The sequence below is a fragment of the Condylura cristata genome, unplaced genomic scaffold (assembly GCF_000260355.1).
Source record: "Condylura cristata isolate star-nosed mole 26May11 unplaced genomic scaffold, ConCri1.0 scaffold00027, whole genome shotgun sequence".
Taxonomy (NCBI): domain Eukaryota; kingdom Metazoa; phylum Chordata; class Mammalia; order Eulipotyphla; family Talpidae; genus Condylura; species Condylura cristata.
In genome coordinates, this window is record NW_004567128.1 from 26,766,769 (window position 1) to 26,785,050 (window position 18,282).

The 18,282-nt window shown below is 45.5% G+C and overlaps 2 protein-coding genes across 2 annotated transcripts in view; one reads left to right on the forward strand and one right to left on the reverse strand.

The window, feature by feature from the left end:
* ZNF41 (zinc finger protein 41) overlaps positions 1–18,282 on the reverse strand; it is a 722,252-nt gene that overhangs the window by 28,424 nt on the left and 675,546 nt on the right. The gene's annotated exons all lie outside the window — the stretch shown is intronic.
* CHST7 (carbohydrate (N-acetylglucosamine 6-O) sulfotransferase 7) overlaps positions 15,279–18,282 on the forward strand; it is a 29,012-nt gene continuing 26,008 nt past the window's right edge. Inside the window, exon 1 of the mRNA XM_004689986.2 lies at positions 15,279–16,914. Within this exon, the coding sequence (XP_004690043.1) occupies positions 15,424–16,884 (1,461 nt within the window). The 5' untranslated portion in view covers positions 15,279–15,423 and the 3' untranslated portion in view covers positions 16,885–16,914. The remainder of the gene's footprint in view (positions 16,915–18,282) is intronic.

Here is an 18,282-nt window from a genome sequence, read left to right on the forward strand (position 1 = left end):
CTCTGGTGAATCCTCTCACCCTCCGCATCTCTGGCCTGTACCCCAGTTCTGTACGAATAAATAAATAAATCTTTAAAAAAATATATAGTGTTACTGTATACTAGGCATTGCTATTCCCATTTGACCAAGTTTATGTGACGGTGAATACACATATTGTATGCCCAAGGTCCCAGGACCGTGCATATTAGTTTGATTTTTGGGGACTGTAGAATGAATAGCTAAAGTCAGTCACATGGATGCTTTATGTCTGCATGACTTCAGTCCAATAAAAATCCTGCTGGCGAACGCTGGGGGGGCTTCCCTGGTTGGCCACACTCCACATGTCATGCATCATTTCTGGGATAATGATGCATGTCTGTTCTACTATTCTGGGAGAGGACAACTGGTATCTCCCAACTTGTTTCTACTTGACTTTCCCCACGTGCCTTTCCCTTTGCTGATTTTGCTTTGCAGGCATTCACTGTAACACATGATAACCAAACATATAATAGCTCAGAGGACTCACAGGGCTCAGAAAAGCTGTTATAATTTTATGAGTCCTGAGTCTTTTTTCTAGGGAATCATCAAACCTGACAGTGGTCATGGGCACCCCCAACACACAATCACTGTAGACTCTGGGCACCCCCCAACACACAATAACTGTAGACTTTCAAATTGATCCAGCGTCTACAGATTGTTTCTGCCATCTCAGCTGGTAGAACCCAGTTTGGCTGTGCCTTCAGCAATGCACTTTCTTGGTCTTTGTGAGGAAGTCGCAGGCCTAAGCAGTGACAGCCTCAGGGCACTGCTGTGTTTATTCCACTCTGGAGGAGCAGAGATCCTGAATACTTGATTGGGCAGGAGCTGAGCCCGCTTGCTCTCTGATTTATTTGTATTTATTATGCAAACAAGATCTGGGGTGCAGGCCAGTGGTATGGGGTGGGGGGTGAGAGGATTCATCAGAGACAGAGCGGGGACCAGAACAGTCAGATAGAATAAAATACACTGCTGGGGGGAGCAGCAGGCGAGACAGGAGAGGTCTGCTGCACCTTGTGGATCATCTCCGGGGTGGGATTCAACTTGCACTGAGGTGAGGTGGCTGCGGCCAGCTTGCAGTGCTGCATCCTAACCCGTTGCGCCACCAGGGAGGGCCTACAATACTGATTTGATCGTTATAGCTTTATATTGATAGTATAGTTTGGCATCTGGGAGTGTGATACTGCCATTCTTCCTCTTTTTTGTCAGAATTGCTTTGATTATTCAGGGTCTTTTGTAGTTCCATATGAATTTCAGTAGTGTTTGTTCTATTTCTGTGAAGTATGTCATTAGAGCCTTGATAGGGATTGCACTGAATCTGTATATTGCCTTGGGTAGGGTAGTCATTTTAGCAATGCTAATTTTTCCAATCTGTGAGCAGGAACTAGCTTTCCTTTTTTGTGTGTCTTCTTCTATTTCTTTTAACAATGTCTTAGTTTTCATTATGGGTCCCTCACCTCCTTTGTTAAGTTTACTCCTAGGTGTTTAATTCTTTTTGTTGTAGTTGTTAATGGGATTATGTTCTTGTTTTAACTCATTGCTTGCATATAGAAATGCAACTGGCTTTGTAAATTGATTTTGTAAATTGATTTTTGATTTTGCTACTTTATTGATTTATTATTTCAATTCGTTTTTTAGTGGCATGTTTAGGGTTATCTATGTGTATGACCATGTCATCTGCAAGTAGTTACAGTTTTACTTATTCTTTCCCAATTTGGATTCCATTTCTCCCTTCCTCTTGCCTGATTGCTCTATCCAAGACTCCTAATGCTATGTTGAATAGTAGTGGTGAAGGAAGACATCCTTGTCTTGTACCGGATCTGGTTCATCTGGTCTCCATCTGGTACACTGAACACGTCCTGATGCGACCTTGTGCTGATTCCCTTGAGTGTGATGTGGTTCCCATGTATCTGATGAGTCATTTTTCTCTCATGGCTTTTCAGGTTTTCTCTTTGGATTTTCAACAGTTTGAATATGTTCTGTTTAGGTATACAGTTCTTCGTGCTTATCCTATGTGGAACTCATCGAGCTTATTTTATGTGTAGATTTATGTTTCTTATCAAAATTGGCATGGGTTTTTAGTCATTACTTCTTAAATGATTTTTCTGACTCTTTCCTCTCTGGTCAATTTCCAGAATTCTACAGTGGTCTTTTTTTTTCTTCCAATTTTGTTAATTTTATCATTTCTTTCTGAGAAAGGGATTTATTGAGCTTTTCACAAAACCATTTTGGATATCCCACCTATGCAGTAGCTCCTTTTAGCATCATTACATCCATACCAAGTGCTCAGTTCAAACAGCTGAAAACAGAGAACATGTGGTCCTGAGAAATAATTCCTTGTTGAAACATCTCATTGGATACTTGATCTGAATTGTCCATTGGAGAAAGATTACAAAAAACCAGAATTGTATGTTATATTAGTCTTTGTGATCTAGCAATTCTTTACCAGCTGAAATGGTAAAATTCTGTTGCTAAAAGGCCTATAGTACTAAATAGTTGATTGTATTAAGTGGAAATAATACTTCACGCAAGTTGAGTTGTATATATTTTCTTTCGCCAGCAGATGGTGACATTTTATAGAATATAGATAAATTGTCCAGATGGAATGGCAGCTACGTGATTCAAATAGAATTGTCTCTATATTATTTCTCCTTTATCTACATCTTGAATTCATTTCCAAGAAACATTCATCAAGAAGTTTTGTGTATAAAAGGATATTAAGAATAAAGAAATAAATCATGACTAATATAGACAGTAGGGCTTGCAACTTCAACAGTGCCTAGTTACATAGTGTTTTCACCTGTTATTTTCTCTTTGGCATCAGGTCACATCAGCCTGTACAGAAATAGAACAGCAGTGGTGATATGCCAAAGTGGGCAAATCTGTCTTTAAATAGTGCCCATTTCTGGCATCTCTGTATCTTTCTCCCTTGCAGGCTCCTCATTCCTCTATTTACCAAATTAGTTCTTTAGAATTATTGTTCCCATCCTTTAAACTCAACACATTAATGTTTGCTTCCCTAGTTTCTAAACTAGAATATAACATCTAATGAAAATTCACTCTCTGGTATATGTAATTAATATTTTCAGCTTAATATGCTAACTCCATCAGAAGTAGTACATTCACTACTTCAAAGCAAGCATCAATTGAACATCTATTAGAGTTCAAATTTTCTTGCAGAGTTCTAAATCCATCTAGTAAGGGAAACAAAGCCCAAAAGTATATAAGAGGTATTTTAATGCAGATACGAATAAGATTCCATGGGAACCTAGAAAATAATGATTCATTCTGTTGAGGGAACTTCATATATGACTTTTAAATGTGAATCGGATTTTATAGATTGAGATATGGATAAAGGGCATTTCAGGCAGAGGTGAATAACTCGGGCTCAGAGTTAGAAGCATCAAGCTATTTTGAATTTTTTTATGGGAACCTAGAAGAGTCTCACTAGACTCATGGCATAAAATACAGTGTGCACCAACAGAGCTGAAGGAAAAAGGAGGAGGTGGGAGGAAGTGAGACTGTACATTTAGGTTGGGTGCAGACTAAAAGTTTTAGAAAGCATTGTGTGCATTTCAAAGTGTTGTCTTCTAAATGTGTGGAGGATGAGAGCAGAAAGATCAATTAAGAAATGATGGGCCTCCTTGGTGGTGCAATGGGTTAAAGGGCAGGACCAGGAAGCTGTCATCAGCCACTTCAACACGAGTTCAATCCCCGGCCAGGGAGGTGACCCACATGGCACAGCAGACTTCTCCTGTGTCACTACTCCCCTCAGCAGTGTATTTCAGTCAATCTGCCTGTTCTGCTCCCCACTTTGGTGAATCCTTTCACCACCCACATCTGTGGCCTGTACCCCAGTTCTTGTATGGATAAATAAATAGACATTTTTTTTTAAAAGAATTGATGGATCACACAAAACTAGAGATGAGAAACCCAGTGTGAATTGAAGAGTGGTAGCATCTCACACAGGCCAGGGTTCATGGTATAGGTATATTTAGTGGACAGTCCCATGGAAGATATTATGGTCAAGGAAGAATGACCAGATACAGTGCCTCCAAGAAGACATGCGCAAAGATAACTAGGGTTTCTGAATGTGGCATCTTGGTGTGTACTGAGAGCATTATTCAAAGCAGGGAGTTCATGAGAAACAGCAGATTTATAGTTTTAAAGGATTTTATTTGGGATGAAGTGAATTTGAGTTGCATGGGGGGCCATTTTAGTGGAGGTGCTGAGTGGAAATATGAGACCAATTGGAGTTCAGAGGAGAAATCTGGAAATGATATTTGCATGAACAGGTAACAGTCTCAAGATGGTTGGGTACAATGAGGAAAGGAGACAGAGGATGGAGCATTGGGTTCCCCAATATTTTGGGTTAGAAGGTAATGATAAAGAATAAAGGAGCAACTTGAGAAGTAGCAAGGGAACCACAAGGAATGAAGTCTTGTTGAAGAAAGATGGTAATTACTCTCATAATGCAACCTCTATATTTGTGGAAGATGGAGGGGCATACAGTGACTTGTAAAATTCTTTCTAGGATAATCTCTATTTCAGTTTGACCTGAACTTGAAACTTAGAAGTGAACATCTTTATGGATGTGAAAATGTGAGAGGATTTTAAAAAAAGAATTATTTATTTATGCATACAGAACTGGGGTACAGGGCAGAGGGGCAGGGGCGGTGAGAGGCTTCACGAGAGACAGAGTGGGGAGCAGAACAGGCAGATCGTTGAAGACACTGCTGAGGGGAGCAGCGGGTGAGACAGGAGTGGTCTGCCGTGCCCTGTGGGTCAAGACATGGGAGTATTATGAAAGATGTCCTGACTCTTCTGGTAAGAAACAGAAGTTGAAATTAACAAGCTTAACTAAGTAAAGTCCGTTAAAATTTATGTTTCATACATCTTTCAAGGAAGAAAAATAGAATTGGGAAAATTCCTTTAAGAGTCACTCTTTGCCAGAAAATGTATTTGATTTCTAGTTCTATTACAACATACACAAATTGTAACTGGATTCCAACAGTTTCTGCCCTCTTTTGTCGTTGTTTGGGGAGGTAGTAATGATAATTAAAATATCTCCTGGTTGGAGGACGGCAGGAAGTGCTGGGATGCTGTCCAAATTCTGCTTCAGAAATAAAAAAATACTATCTGGCTGCTAGGAGTGGGTCCCACAGAAAGCCCTGAGTAGCCAGTCTTCCTCAGGCACGGCCTGGACTAAAGAGAGGTGCCACACCCAGAGTCACATCCTTCCATGGCTCAAGCTGCATCTAAAAGCTGCCTGGCATGGGGCTTGTCCCCTTCAACTTGGGACCCTCTTAATGACCATTCATGTGTCTTCAGAGGTCGCACTAACTTGTTGGGCTCTTAGTACAGTGAGCTTCTCACTCCACTCACTCCTTCAACAGGCCATTTTTCCCAAAGGCTCTCGCTAATAAATTGTTTGCATTCTCATCTCCATTTCAGAGTCTGCTTTATCAGAGGCCAGCCTATAATAAGGGAACTGATTGCTTAGACATCGGTCTCATGCAAACCCATGTCCACATTTCATCCATTGGAACTCAGAACCGCAGTACAATTTAGTCATTGAAGGAAGCAGGGCCAGCAATATCTAGATTCATTTTATTTCATTTTATTTTTTAATTGACCTATGTAGAATCCACTCTTTTTGGTATCATTCTATGCATTTTAACAAATGCACCAAGTCATGCTATTAGGCTAGAAATTAGTTATTAACCCTCCTCCAAAAAACTTCCTATTGAAATCCCTGATAGTCAGTTCCTCAATTCTATCTTTAATCCCAAACAATGACTAATCTGTTCTCTCAGAAATACTTATGATATTCCAGAATGTCGTATAAATGGAATCATATACAAGGTACACTTTGACCCTGCCTTCTTTCGCACAGTGATGCATTTATTCATGTTGTGTGGATCTGCAGCGCGCCCCTTTTTATTGCTGAGCAGTATTTTATTGTAGCAATAGCCACAGTTTGTTTCTCCATTCACCAATTAAATGACATGTAGGTTGTTTCCAGTTTTTAGCAATTATAAAAATAAGGAAACAGGGTGGAGCGAGGAGGGACTAGTGGAAATAGGCAAAAGGGAATTTGCAGTGGGTGGTTTGGTGGAAAGTGAGTGGACCTTGTATACATATGGTAGAGCAAAACTGTAACCTCAAGAAAAAAATTAAATAATAGTTTTCCACAGCCTAAGGTGGGGGCAAAAGCTGTTGTCAACATCTGTGTGTAAGATTTTGTTTGAACATCAGTTTTTATTTCTGTGGGGTAAATGCGTGAGCATGGAATTGAATTGATGGATCATGTCGTAAGTGCATTATTTAACGTTATAAGAAACTAGCAAACTGTATTTCCAAAGTACCCAGCCATTTTTTTTCTTTCCCACCAGCAGTGTTCTAGTGTTCTGTTTTGCATTACAACCTTGCCAGTAGTTGGTTTGACAGATTTTTAATCATTCTGATAGGTGTTAGGTGGTGTATCCTTGTGGGCATTGCTTGTATTTTACTACTGATGCCGAGCATTTTTTATAGGTAGTGCAGTGCCATAACTTCTTTGGTGTAGTGTCTGTTCTAATCTTGCCCTTTCTCATACTGAGTTGTTTGTTTCCTTGTTTTTTGAGAGTTCTCTGTATACTCTGATTCTACATCCTTTGGCAGATGTTGTTTATATTTTCTCCCAGTGTATAGCTTATGTTTTTATCTTTGTGTGTGTGTGTGTGTGTGCAGCAGAACTGGGGTGTAGGCCAGAGGTATGGGGGGTGAGAGGATTCTCCAGAGGCAGACTGGGGAGCAGAACAGGTGAATCTACTGAAATACACTGCTGAGGGGAGCAGCGGGGGAGACAGGAGAGGTCTGTTTCACTGTATGTAGGTTAGCTTCCTTGCCAGGGAACAAACTCAGGTCAGACCACAGAGTTGATGGTGCTGAGACTTAACTCCTAGGCCATCAGGGAGGCCATGTTTTTTTTTTTTTTTTTTTAATGTTTTTAATAACATCTTTACTGAGCAAAGATTTTTACATTTCATTAAGTCCAGTTCATCAGTTTTTGCTGTTACATATAGTGCTTTCCATGTCATGTCTAAGGATTCTTTGCCTAACCCCATGTTTCAAATATTTTCCTCTCAAAGTTCTATATCCTGGGCCCTCCCTGCTGGCGCAATGGGCTAAAGCACAGTACTGCAAGCCAGCCACAGCTGCTTCAGCGCGGGCAATCCGAGCAATCCGGATCCCGGCCAGGCCAGGGGATGGCGCTGCAGACCTCTCTTGACCCGCCCGCTGCTCCCCTCAGCAGTGTACTTGGTCAATCTGCCTGTTCTGCTCCAGGCTCTGTCTCTGGTGAATCTTCTCACCGACCCTGCACCTCTGGCCTACACCCCAGTTCTGCAAGCATAAAGTAAATAAATCTTTTAAAAAAGTAAAAGTTTTATATCCTACTTTTAGATCATGATTAATTTTGTGTGAATTTTTGTAAAAAGATGTCCAATTTTTCCAGTATCATTTGTTGAGGAAGTCATATTTTCTTCATTAAATTACCTTTATAACTTCATAAAAAATATGTTGGTCATATTTGTGTGAATCAATTTCTGGGCTCTTTTACACTGATCTATTTGTCTACCATTTCACCAATATCACATTGTTTTGATTACTGCAGCTTACAATAAATCTTAGAATTAAGCATTGTGATTTTTAATTCTTTGCTTAAAACCACAGACAATTTTTTTCGAAAATATTTGTAAAATTTGGAATATTCTAATTTCCATTGCCTTTCCAAATAAATTTTAGAATCACTTTCTGAGATCTGTAAAGAATCCTGCTGGGATTTGGGTTGGGATTATGTTGAACATAGATAAATATTCAGGAAACTGTCATCTCAATACTGAGCTTTCCAATCCATAATTCCATATACTTTTCCATTCTCTCAGCTCTCTTTGATTTCTTTCATCATATTATAGTTCTCAGCACAGAGATTCAGTACATATTTGCTAAATTTACACCTAAGCATTAGATTTTGTGTTGCTCTTGCAAATGGTACTCTTGGGAGACAGAATAATGGCCCCTAAAGATATATGTGTTCTGATCCCTGGGACCTATAACTGTTCCTTTACATCAAAAAGTGTTCATGGATGTAATTATGTTAAGGATCTTGAGATGAGGTTATCCTGGATCATCTGGGTGGCCCTAAATGACATCATATGCACCTTATATTCAGAAGGAAGAGGGAGATTTTACACACACACACACACACACACACACACACACACATACACAAAGGCAATATGAAGATAGAATGAAAGGAAATGTAGCCACAAGTCAAGAGATGTCAACAGCCACTCAAAGTTAGAAGAAACAAAGAATGGACACCCCCTAGAGCCTCAGAGGGCGTATGTCTTGTCTTTTACAGGAAGTGCCTCCAATATCAGTTCAGTTTTTAAAGTCTTTGCCATGCTTCTTTGGTATTTTATGTGTGTACAGCTTGGAGGTGAACTTGCGACTTAGGTGCATTATAAACAGAATTAGGAGATCGAGTTCTCGAGCTCTTTTCTCGGGATTTCTGCCACAATGGCTGGCTCTTAGGTACCCCTAGAAAGATGTTTAATGAGTTTTAGCCAAGGAGTTCCACACAATTGGGGGGTGACTTCTTTGGTGTAAGAAAAAAGAAAAAAATATGAGGATTGCCTCATGGTGGTCAAAAACAGGTGAACTGGTCTTTGTTATCTGTATGAAGGAAAAAGATCTTGCCTCCATCTAAGCAAGACAAGGTGCAGATACTCTGCTATGGTTTTTTGCAACAGTAACATAATTAACATGGGGCAGCTGCTCTAGGGGTTAAGCATTGGCGTGAGCAGCTGCTTTCTAATGGTAGCTCGGAGTCAATGCTGTGATAATTCCATGCATCATTGGTCCTTTGGACTTTCTTTGGACTCTCTATGCAGTCTGTCATCTGGCAGATTCTGAACCAGATATTGCCCTGCAGGAGTTTTGAGAAGAACTGTTCTTAGGATCAACACCTGTCGAAGGTAATGATGGGAAGGCAGCAGGACTAGGAAAAGACAGGTGGAGCCATGACGCAGTCTCACCAGATGTGTCACTTGACGCTGTGGGGAGCTTTGAGGCTGACAAGGCCATTAGGGCTGTCTGACGTTGAGGGGAGTGGAAGGGGCCTTAGAATCCTCCTAGCAGCCATTGCATGTGGCTACCCTGGAGGCCTGACTTTAAGTAAAGCAGGTCTCTTCAGCTCAGATCATCCCAGAAGGAGCTGAGCCAAAAGAACTCCTAGAAGCTCAAGTAGAAAGTGGCCCAAAAGGGGTGCCTGAGTTGTTCCTAATTCTATCCACCACACTCCTTAAAGAGTAACCACATCAGCCCCTTTATAATGCAAAAATTACATATCATGCAAGGAGAAACTAATATAAACTCACTAATGACAAGAAGCTTTTAATGAGTCTCTTTCATACAAGAGAGATCCAATGGACAAAAAGTAAGAATATCGATAACCGGCCCTCCCTGGTGGCACAGCAGGTTAAAGCACTGCACTGAGAAGCTTAAGCCACTTCTGCATGAGTTCGATCCCCGCCTGCCCGGGGGGAGATTCACATGGCGTGGCAGACCTCTCCTGACCCGCCCGCTGCTTCCCTCAGCAGTGTACTTCATCCATCTGCCTGTTCTGTACCCCACTCTGTCCCTGGTGAATCCTCTCACCCTCCGCATCTCCGGCCTGTATCCCAGTTCCATATGAATAAATAAATAAATCTTAAAAAAAAAAGAATATAGATAACCAAGATAGCAAATTAATGTTATGTTATTATGGACATATGAAATGTTACATCATGGTAATTGAGAATACACCTCAAGCATACATCAAACATCATAGACACTGATCATGTATTAATTTACAAAGACAGTATCAGCAAGTTCCATAAAATGTAACTATCATAAACAACAATCTCTGATCATAATGCAATAAAACCAGAAATTCTAGGAAACTAAAATATCTTCTATTAAACAATTCTTGAGAGGAAGAGAAATTTTTAATGAAATTATGGAATTAAAAAAATAATATTAATGAACATTTCTAATAGCCAAGTTATGAGACAACTTACATGCCCAAAGACATATGAGTGGATTAGGAAGATGTGGTACATACACAAATGGAGAACCACTCAGCTATAAAAAGATAAACTTCCCATTTGCTACAACATAAATGGAATTGGAGGGGATTATGCTCAGTGAAATAAGTCAGAAGGAGAAAGACAATACCAGACCGTGTCACATATATGGAATATAGAGAAACAAGAGAAAGGGTGGGATTCAACCAAACCAATAACAGGGGAAATCTGTGGAGCTGAGGCCGCCACAGAGGGTGCTAGACGGGAAATAACAAAGTAAGGTGGGACACAGTGGAATACAGTGGAGGACTATGGGTACCCTGGTCTGTTTGTGTGTGTGTGTGTGGGGGGGTGTTACAGTAACACATACCTGAAGGGTGCGACCCTATTCCATGAAATCATGCACAGTGCTGTGAAATGATGTTGCCTTGGCTGAAAAAAAAATGATGTTAATGAAAACACCACAAATCATCATCTATAATATATGATTAAAGTAGAGATTTCTAACAATTCTGGGCCTGGATTTCCAAGGAGAGGTCCCAGCAACATTGATCTGGGTTCTTTGAAGAGATTGTAGAGCAAGAAGAAGGAGGACCTAGGCCTGAGTCTGGAGGAGTCTAACATCCTCACACTGAATGACCAGGCAGAGGAGGATGGAACTTCCCATAGCAGCAGTGACAGTCACTGATCAGACTTGACGATTACTCCAAGTCATCATGCACTTGTGTGTGTGTGTGTGTGTGTATACATATGCATAATTATATGTAATTAAATTACACATATAACTTAATTCCAACAATAATGCTGCAGGGAAGTTCCTATAGGATCACTGTTTTAGAGAGTCAATCTCCCAAATGTGCTCTGAAGGTGCAGCTATGAAATAAGAGAACCAAACTGAAGGAAGAGTTTGAAGGCAGGAGCTATCAAAAGCGTTAAATGCTAAGGAAAGGTGCAATAAAGTGAGATACGAACATGTATTGTAAGCACAATAACCTGGAAGCCATAGCCATTGATGTGCTTAGAAAGAGCTTTGTATACGTGGGCAGAATCCAGACTGGCATGTGCAGAGGAATGAGGAGCTGAGAGCAGAGAGCAAACAAGTACGGACAACTCTACAAGCATTGGGCTAAACAAGTGACAGCAGGACAAGGGTGTGGCGTATGGCAGAGGCCTGACCGAGGAAGCAAGCGCAGACTGGCCCCCAGCCAGGCCCTGTTCAGGCTGTAAACTTTGGCCTGAGGCTGTGGCCTGAAGGAAAAGGTGCTTTTTCAAATGTAGTCAGCTTCCTTTTCAGAATTCATCTTCTGATTTCCATGGGAGGTGTGACTCAGTAGGAACAGGGAGAGACACTGAACTAACTGTTCAATTCTTACATTAGTGGGAATAATGTGGTTGAGACGTGTGGTCAGATTAACAGGAGGGAGAAATGGTGATTGGTAGGGGAAGCTGAGGTCTACTCTATTATACGGAAAGAAGAAAAATAGGGTAGCAAGTCCACCAACTTAAATATGGTTAAGATCATTTTATTTTAAAAAAGTAACTATTTCTGGCCCTCCCTGGTGGCGCAGCAGGTTAAAGCACAGCACTGAGAAGCTAAAGCCACTTCCGCATGAGTTCGATTCCCGCCTGCCCTGGAGGTAACCACATGGCGAGGCAGACCTCTCCTGACCCTCCCGCTGCTCCCCTCAGCAGTGTACTTCGTCAATCTGCCTGTTCTGCTCCCCGCTCTGTCTCTGGTGAAGCCTCTCACCGCCCCTGAGCCTCTGGCCTGTACCCCAGTTCTGTATGCACAAATAAATAAATCTTTTAAAAAAATTAACTATTTCTGATTGCGTTCTCTGCTGGGGTGGCTGACAATTTACCTTGGTAATTCCTAGGGTGTCTCTGGTTCCAAAGCCTTACTATTGATTTGAGGTCTTGGGGTTGTTAATCAAAACTAATGATTAACTGGGTACCCTTGTGCCTGGTCCCAAGTAAGAGGGTGAAGCCAGCTAGCTGGTTTGGACCTGACAAGAGGCTGTGCCCAGAAGGAAAAAAAAATGTCCTTGTGAAAAAAGCAACATTGCTGGAAACTGCTGCCTCAGGACAAATTAGTAACTTCAAAGCCTGTCAACTCCATGATTTGTGACATTGCCAAAATTCCCAGTTCCCAAAAGATAAGATTCTAAATATATAGGGCAAATTTTAACAACCCATTTTGTTTTCTTTGATGCATAAACAACATCAAATAGATACATTAACCAGATCCCTACTTGGATTTTCTGTGAAGTACTTGAAATGTTTCACTTAACCTTGAGAGTGTACCAATGAATGTAGTCTCACTAAGAAGCTGAATTCCACCAATATTCCCAGGGCTCTGTGGTGACTCCCTGTACTGGAGTCCTCAGTCTTAATTCTCTAATAAAAGCACTTAGTTTTACTTGCCTCAAATTACTGAGGCCAGCAGATCTCTGGGGTTTGGGTCCACATGGTCGTCTAGGAGATGTCCCCACCACTACCTCTGACCCTGTTGCTGACTCCAAGCTGTGCCTGGACACATCCTCACTGGAGTCACTCTGTGGGTGCTGCGCACCCCGGACGCACTGCCAAACAGCAAAGCTCATGTGCTCTCTGCTGTGGAACCCAGAGACTTCTTTCTTTCCCTCATCCACCCCAGCCTGGGGGACAAAAGGGACTTTTTGTCAGCTCTCATGTCATCTCTACATCAGCTAGATTTTCCTGCAGAGCAAACCTCCCAGGCTTAGTATCTTACAACCCACATCTGTGATTTTTCACAATTCTATGGATCAGCTAGATAGTTCTGGTTGGGTCAACTCAGCTGGGGCTGAGAGGGAGGGTGTAGCAGCTTTGTACAAAAAACAGGGTCCTCAGACTGGCAGCAACAGCTGTGTCCAGAAACTTATTCGAAATGTGGCCTCTCTGGCCCCACTCTAGGCCTAAGGAACCAATTTCTGTGTCTCGAAAAGTCTCTCAGGTGGTGGAGGTGTACATTCAAGCTTGAAAAACACGGGGCCAGGAAATCCTCTCACCTGCCTGGTGGTTGACGGCTGGTTGGTCTGGGGGCGGTGACTGGAGTGGCTTACTTATTCTCTCCTCCCTGTGGCTAGCCCAGGCTTCTTCACATGGTGCTCACAGGGCTCCCAAGAGCACCTGGAGGGAAATTCCCACAGTGGAAACATTTTCCAAGCCTCTGCTCTGTCGTGTCAGTATTCTCCTATGGCCAAGACAAGTTGCAAGGCCATTCCAGACTCGGTGTGGATAAGTGTTGCCAGAGGGCAAGGAAAGAGGAGGCGAAAGCTGGGAGGGTTATTTTTAAAAACCGATCACACTCTCCAGTACTGGAGTTTAGGCTTTTGGAAACACCAGCAACGTTTTGCCTTCTGCCCAGCCATATCCTCCCCCTACAAACACACGTGCACACGCACATGCACACACCACCTACTTGTTTTAGAGGAGAGTTTAGAAAAGGAAAAACTAAGGAAGGAGATGGGGAAAGAGAAAGTATAGGTTAATATTGCAAAAACACTAGCTTTGCCATAAAGAAGAAAATGGGTACCGAGATTAAGTGATCTATGGCTCTGGTGGTTGAAAAGTGAGAGATTATCTGACACAGCTTCTCTTTCTCTGTGAGGCAGAAGGTAATGTCATCCTTGAGAATATGGATGGCGCCAAGCAGGGTATCTGAGATGTGAGAACATTTGAAATGGTTGTAATTGGATTTGAGGATGGGAATTCACAGGAAGAAGCTAAGGCTGCAAGGTCCATTTGAGGTTGATGATTATGAATTTATGTTGATGACAATCCGCCTTGTGAGGAAACCTTTTGCAAGAGTGTTTACAGGCACAGCGAAATTGCCAAAAACCGTTCAAGAAAAATTTGCCAAATGATTAAATAACGGGCAAGAGGAAGTTTAGATTTATTTGTAGAGTGTTATTAACATAATGGTCTGGGGTCTCTTAGTTGAATATGAAAAACTGAGAAGAAAGTGGGGTAGTGGTCAGTGAGTTGGAGCACAGTGGCAAAGAAGAAAGAATCGTGGAGAGAAAGCGAATGCTTGAGCTAATGATTTCAGAGGTGGTGTAGTTGCCTTGATGAAAAAGAGTAAAGGAGATCTTTGCAGATGTTCTCACTTTTCCAATTTGAACACATTCCCCTGTGGAGATGGAATTGGCTTTCTATCTTCCATTCACCTTACAAAACCTCCAAAACTTTCTCTTTCACTTGCTCATTATCTTACTGCCTAGCTTTTAAGGTCTCTTTTGGGTTTCAAGAACACAGCCTCTTGAACGTGGGTCCTGTCACTTTTTCCCCATCCTAGCCCTTCTTACCGGTTTTTTGAAACACTGAGTTTTGAGCAACGTGACCATCCCACCACTCAGATTGTGGAAACATCTTTTGCTCATGTGTATCAGAGTATATCCCGGCGTTTTGTGATTTGGAGGTCATTAGTTATCACAAGGCATAAAATGATCCGCATTTTACAAAAAGGCAAATAGATTCTCGGGGTGTCTGCAAAATGTGCACGACCCGCGTCGAGCAAAACTCTCAAGAACACAACGCTTAAAAATAAGGGGTGCACTCAAACAGCGGAATGAGCTCCCCGTGTGCAGTAGGTAGTGCTTCCAGTTCCCTGGACCCTCTGCAACGTGCAATGGTGTATATTTATCTTAGTGCAGTTCTTCATCCAGAATGGATAACAGCCACGCCGGGGCGGATGGGGTGAGTGAGGGCGAGTAGATTTAGATAGAGACGGGCCCTAGTTCTAGTGTGGAGGGGAGTCGGCCTACGACGGACACGGCCAGGCAGGGGACTCATAAAACAAGAGAGGCAGTTGATCCCTCTGGCGGGGGTCCACGTCCGGTCAGTGGGTACATTCTGTCCACACGAGCCCCTCCCTTGCCTGAAGTCAATTGGTGAGGACTGGACTTCATTACGGAGGGACCAGGGGAAGGTGGGGTCGGGCTGGCGATCCCACCCTCCGGCAACCCCACCCAGATCTGGCAAAACCGTGGATGAACCCCGAGCGGGTGAGAGGCGGGGAGACGTGAGGAGCTGAAGGCGGGGCCGGCGGCGCTGAGCCGGCCAATCGGCGGCTCTCCAACAGCAGAGCCCAGAACGGGCAGGGCGAGCCACTAGCACCAGCCTCCCAACTTTCCCCTAGTGGATGCACAGGCTCCGTTCCGCCCGGCTCAGAGGGGCCCGAAGAGGCCCGAGGTGTGGGCTCGGGACGGGATTCCGGAGGACAGGGGGAGGATCGGCGCCGGACCGCTCTGGGGACTGCGGGGGCCGGTGAACCATGAAGGGCCGGCGGCGGCGGCGCCGAGAGTACTGCAAGTTCGCGCTGCTGTTGGTGCTGTACACGCTGGTGCTGCTGCTCATCCCCTCGGTACTGGACGGCGGCCGCGACACGGACAAGAGTGCGGGACACTGCCCGGGCCTGCGGCACAGCCTAGGAGTGTGGAGCCTGGAGGCGGCGGCCGCGGGCGAGCGCGAGCAGAGCGCGGAGGCGCGGCCGGTCGCCGAGGGGGACGCCGGCCATTCCCCCGGGGGCCCGGGCAATTTCAGCGGCGCCGTCGGGGAGGCGCTGTCTCGCGAAAAGCAGCACATCTACGTGCATGCCACCTGGCGCACCGGCTCATCGTTCCTGGGCGAACTCTTTAACCAGCACCCGGACGTTTTCTATTTGTACGAGCCCATGTGGCATCTGTGGCAGGCGCTGTATCCGGGCGACGCCGAGAGCCTGCAGGGCGCGCTGCGCGATATGCTCCGCTCGCTCTTCCGTTGCGATTTCTCGGTGCTGCGGCTGTACGCGCCGCCCGGGGACCCCGCGGCGCGCGCCCCGGACTCGGCCAATCTCACCACCGCCGCGCTCTTTCGCTGGAGAACCAACAAGGTCATCTGCTCCCCGCCCCTGTGTCCCGGCGCGCCCCGTGCCCGCGCAGAGGTCGGCCTCATCGAGGACACCGCCTGCGAGCGCAGCTGCCCACCCGTGGCACTACGCGCCCTGGAGGCCGAGTGCCGCAAGTACCCGGTAGTGGTCATCAAGGACGTGCGTCTCCTGGACCTGGGCGTGCTGGTGCCCCTGCTGCGCGACCCGGGCCTCAACCTGAAGGTGGTGCAGCTTTTCCGCGACCCGCGGGCAGTGCACAACTCGCGCCTCAAATCCAGGCAGGGGCTGCTGCGCGAGAGCATCCAGGTGCTGCGCACCCGCCAGAGGGGCGACCGCTTCCACCGAGTGCTGCTGGCGCAAGGGGTGGGCGCTCGACCCGGGGGCCCGTCGCGAGCAATGCCCGCCGCGCCCCGCGCCGACTTCTTCTTGACCGGCGCGCTCGAGGTGATCTGCGAGGCCTGGCTGCGCGACCTGCTGTTCGCGCACGGTGCGCCCGCCTGGCTGCGGCGCCGCTACCTGCGGCTGCGCTACGAGGACCTGGTGCGGCAGCCGCCCACCCAGCTGCACCGCCTGCTGCGCTTCGCTGGGCTGAGGGCACTCGCAGCGCTCGACGCCTTCGCGCTCAACATGACGCGTGGCACAGCCTACGGTGCAGACCGGCCCTTCCACCTGTCGGCGCGCGACGCCCGCGAGGCAGTGCACGCCTGGCGGGAGCGCCTGAGCCGAGAGCAGGTGCGCCAGGTGGAGGCCGCCTGCGCCCCAGCCATGCGGCTGCTAGGCTACCCTCGAAGCGGAGAAGAGGGCGAAACCGAGTCGCCCAGGGAGGAAGAGATGCCCCTGGAGACGGAGGACGACGGTGCCACGTAGCCCCCACCCGTGCCCCTGCAGCAAATCCGGGTAAGGTGTCGCAGGCAGGGTTGCTTCAGGGAAGGGTGGTTGGGACCGACCTTCAAGGGGAGGGTCTGCTATGCCAGAACACATCCCACCAGGCCAGAAACCCTCGCTGGTGTAGAAAAGGGAGATTTCACCAGGGTTTCCAATTTGGCCACCAGCCTCCTGAGAGGAGGCTGAGATGAGAAGTTAAGTATGGCAGAGCAGGAACCCGATATGGCACTCAATGAAGTAGGCTGCAAGGTCGCCTGTTGAGAAAGGGGGTGCTGGAGGGGAGGGGAATACCAGTGGTCTGAGGAAGAATAGAGAAGGCTTGCAAATCATAATAAAGCTTGAGGCTGGGAGTTGACAAGAAACGCAGGAGTACTGACACCATTTGAAGTTGATTATGCCAGTCTGATCTGCGGGAAACCGTTTTGTGTTGTTTGCAGGCAATGAGAAAGCAAGGTCTGATGGAAAGTCGTTGACTTTTAGCCTGCCTGACCCTAATATATTCCCCTGTCTCTCGATGTGCCGGCTGTGAGGCCAAGTTACCAGGGCTTCGGGCATAGCCAGACCACTCTTCAACAATTTCTGTCTACATGTATGTGTCTTCTACTAGGCTCAGTGGGGTCGATTCGAGTTTGCTTTCCCTGGCTCCTGTGGGTCTCCCGCCCCACCCTCCCCCCACCGGTGGCTGACGTGTGCAGGATATTTGACCATATGTTCTTCACCAGGTCACAAAAGCTGCCTGGTCAGCTTCCTCTAGTACCCACAAGTCATCAGGGCTGGGCTTCTCCCACTCTGCCCCATCCGTTGGAGAGATGGAACCTTAGATTGGCAGTAGCTGCTTTGGCTTTGCCTGAAGAAGGATCTTTGTGAAAACACTCCTGTTCTTTTATTCTTTCTCTACGAAGCCTCCATCCTAAGATGCAAGTGTAAGGCATCAACAACCTCAACATGTGTTCAGTGCCTGGGTCAGTGTCTCACCTGTATGTTGGGCTGAAGGAGCGTTTATTCTGCATACTGCTGACCTTAGGAGTCTGGGGGCCACTTGAGAATGTGTCTCCCCAAACTTTGTGTGAGTTGCACAGGTCCAGCTCTCTTCACTGTGCAGTCTTCAGAGGAGGAAAAGCAGTACCCGGTGGGCGGAAGTGACTTGAGTTTCCATTCATTATTTTATAATGTAATTCAGTATTCCTCTGGGATGAAGCTCTGAGGACAAAGTTGAAGATGCTAATGAAGATGGGGCTTGCTGTTGTTAATAGAGCCAGGGTTTCAGAGTGATTTCGGAAGCTGACTGCTTTTTTCTTGCTGTAGTCAAGTGATATCTCAGTCGGTTTCTGTAATTGCTGGGAAGTCTGTGTTCTTTCCGGATTTCCAGAGTGAAGGAAG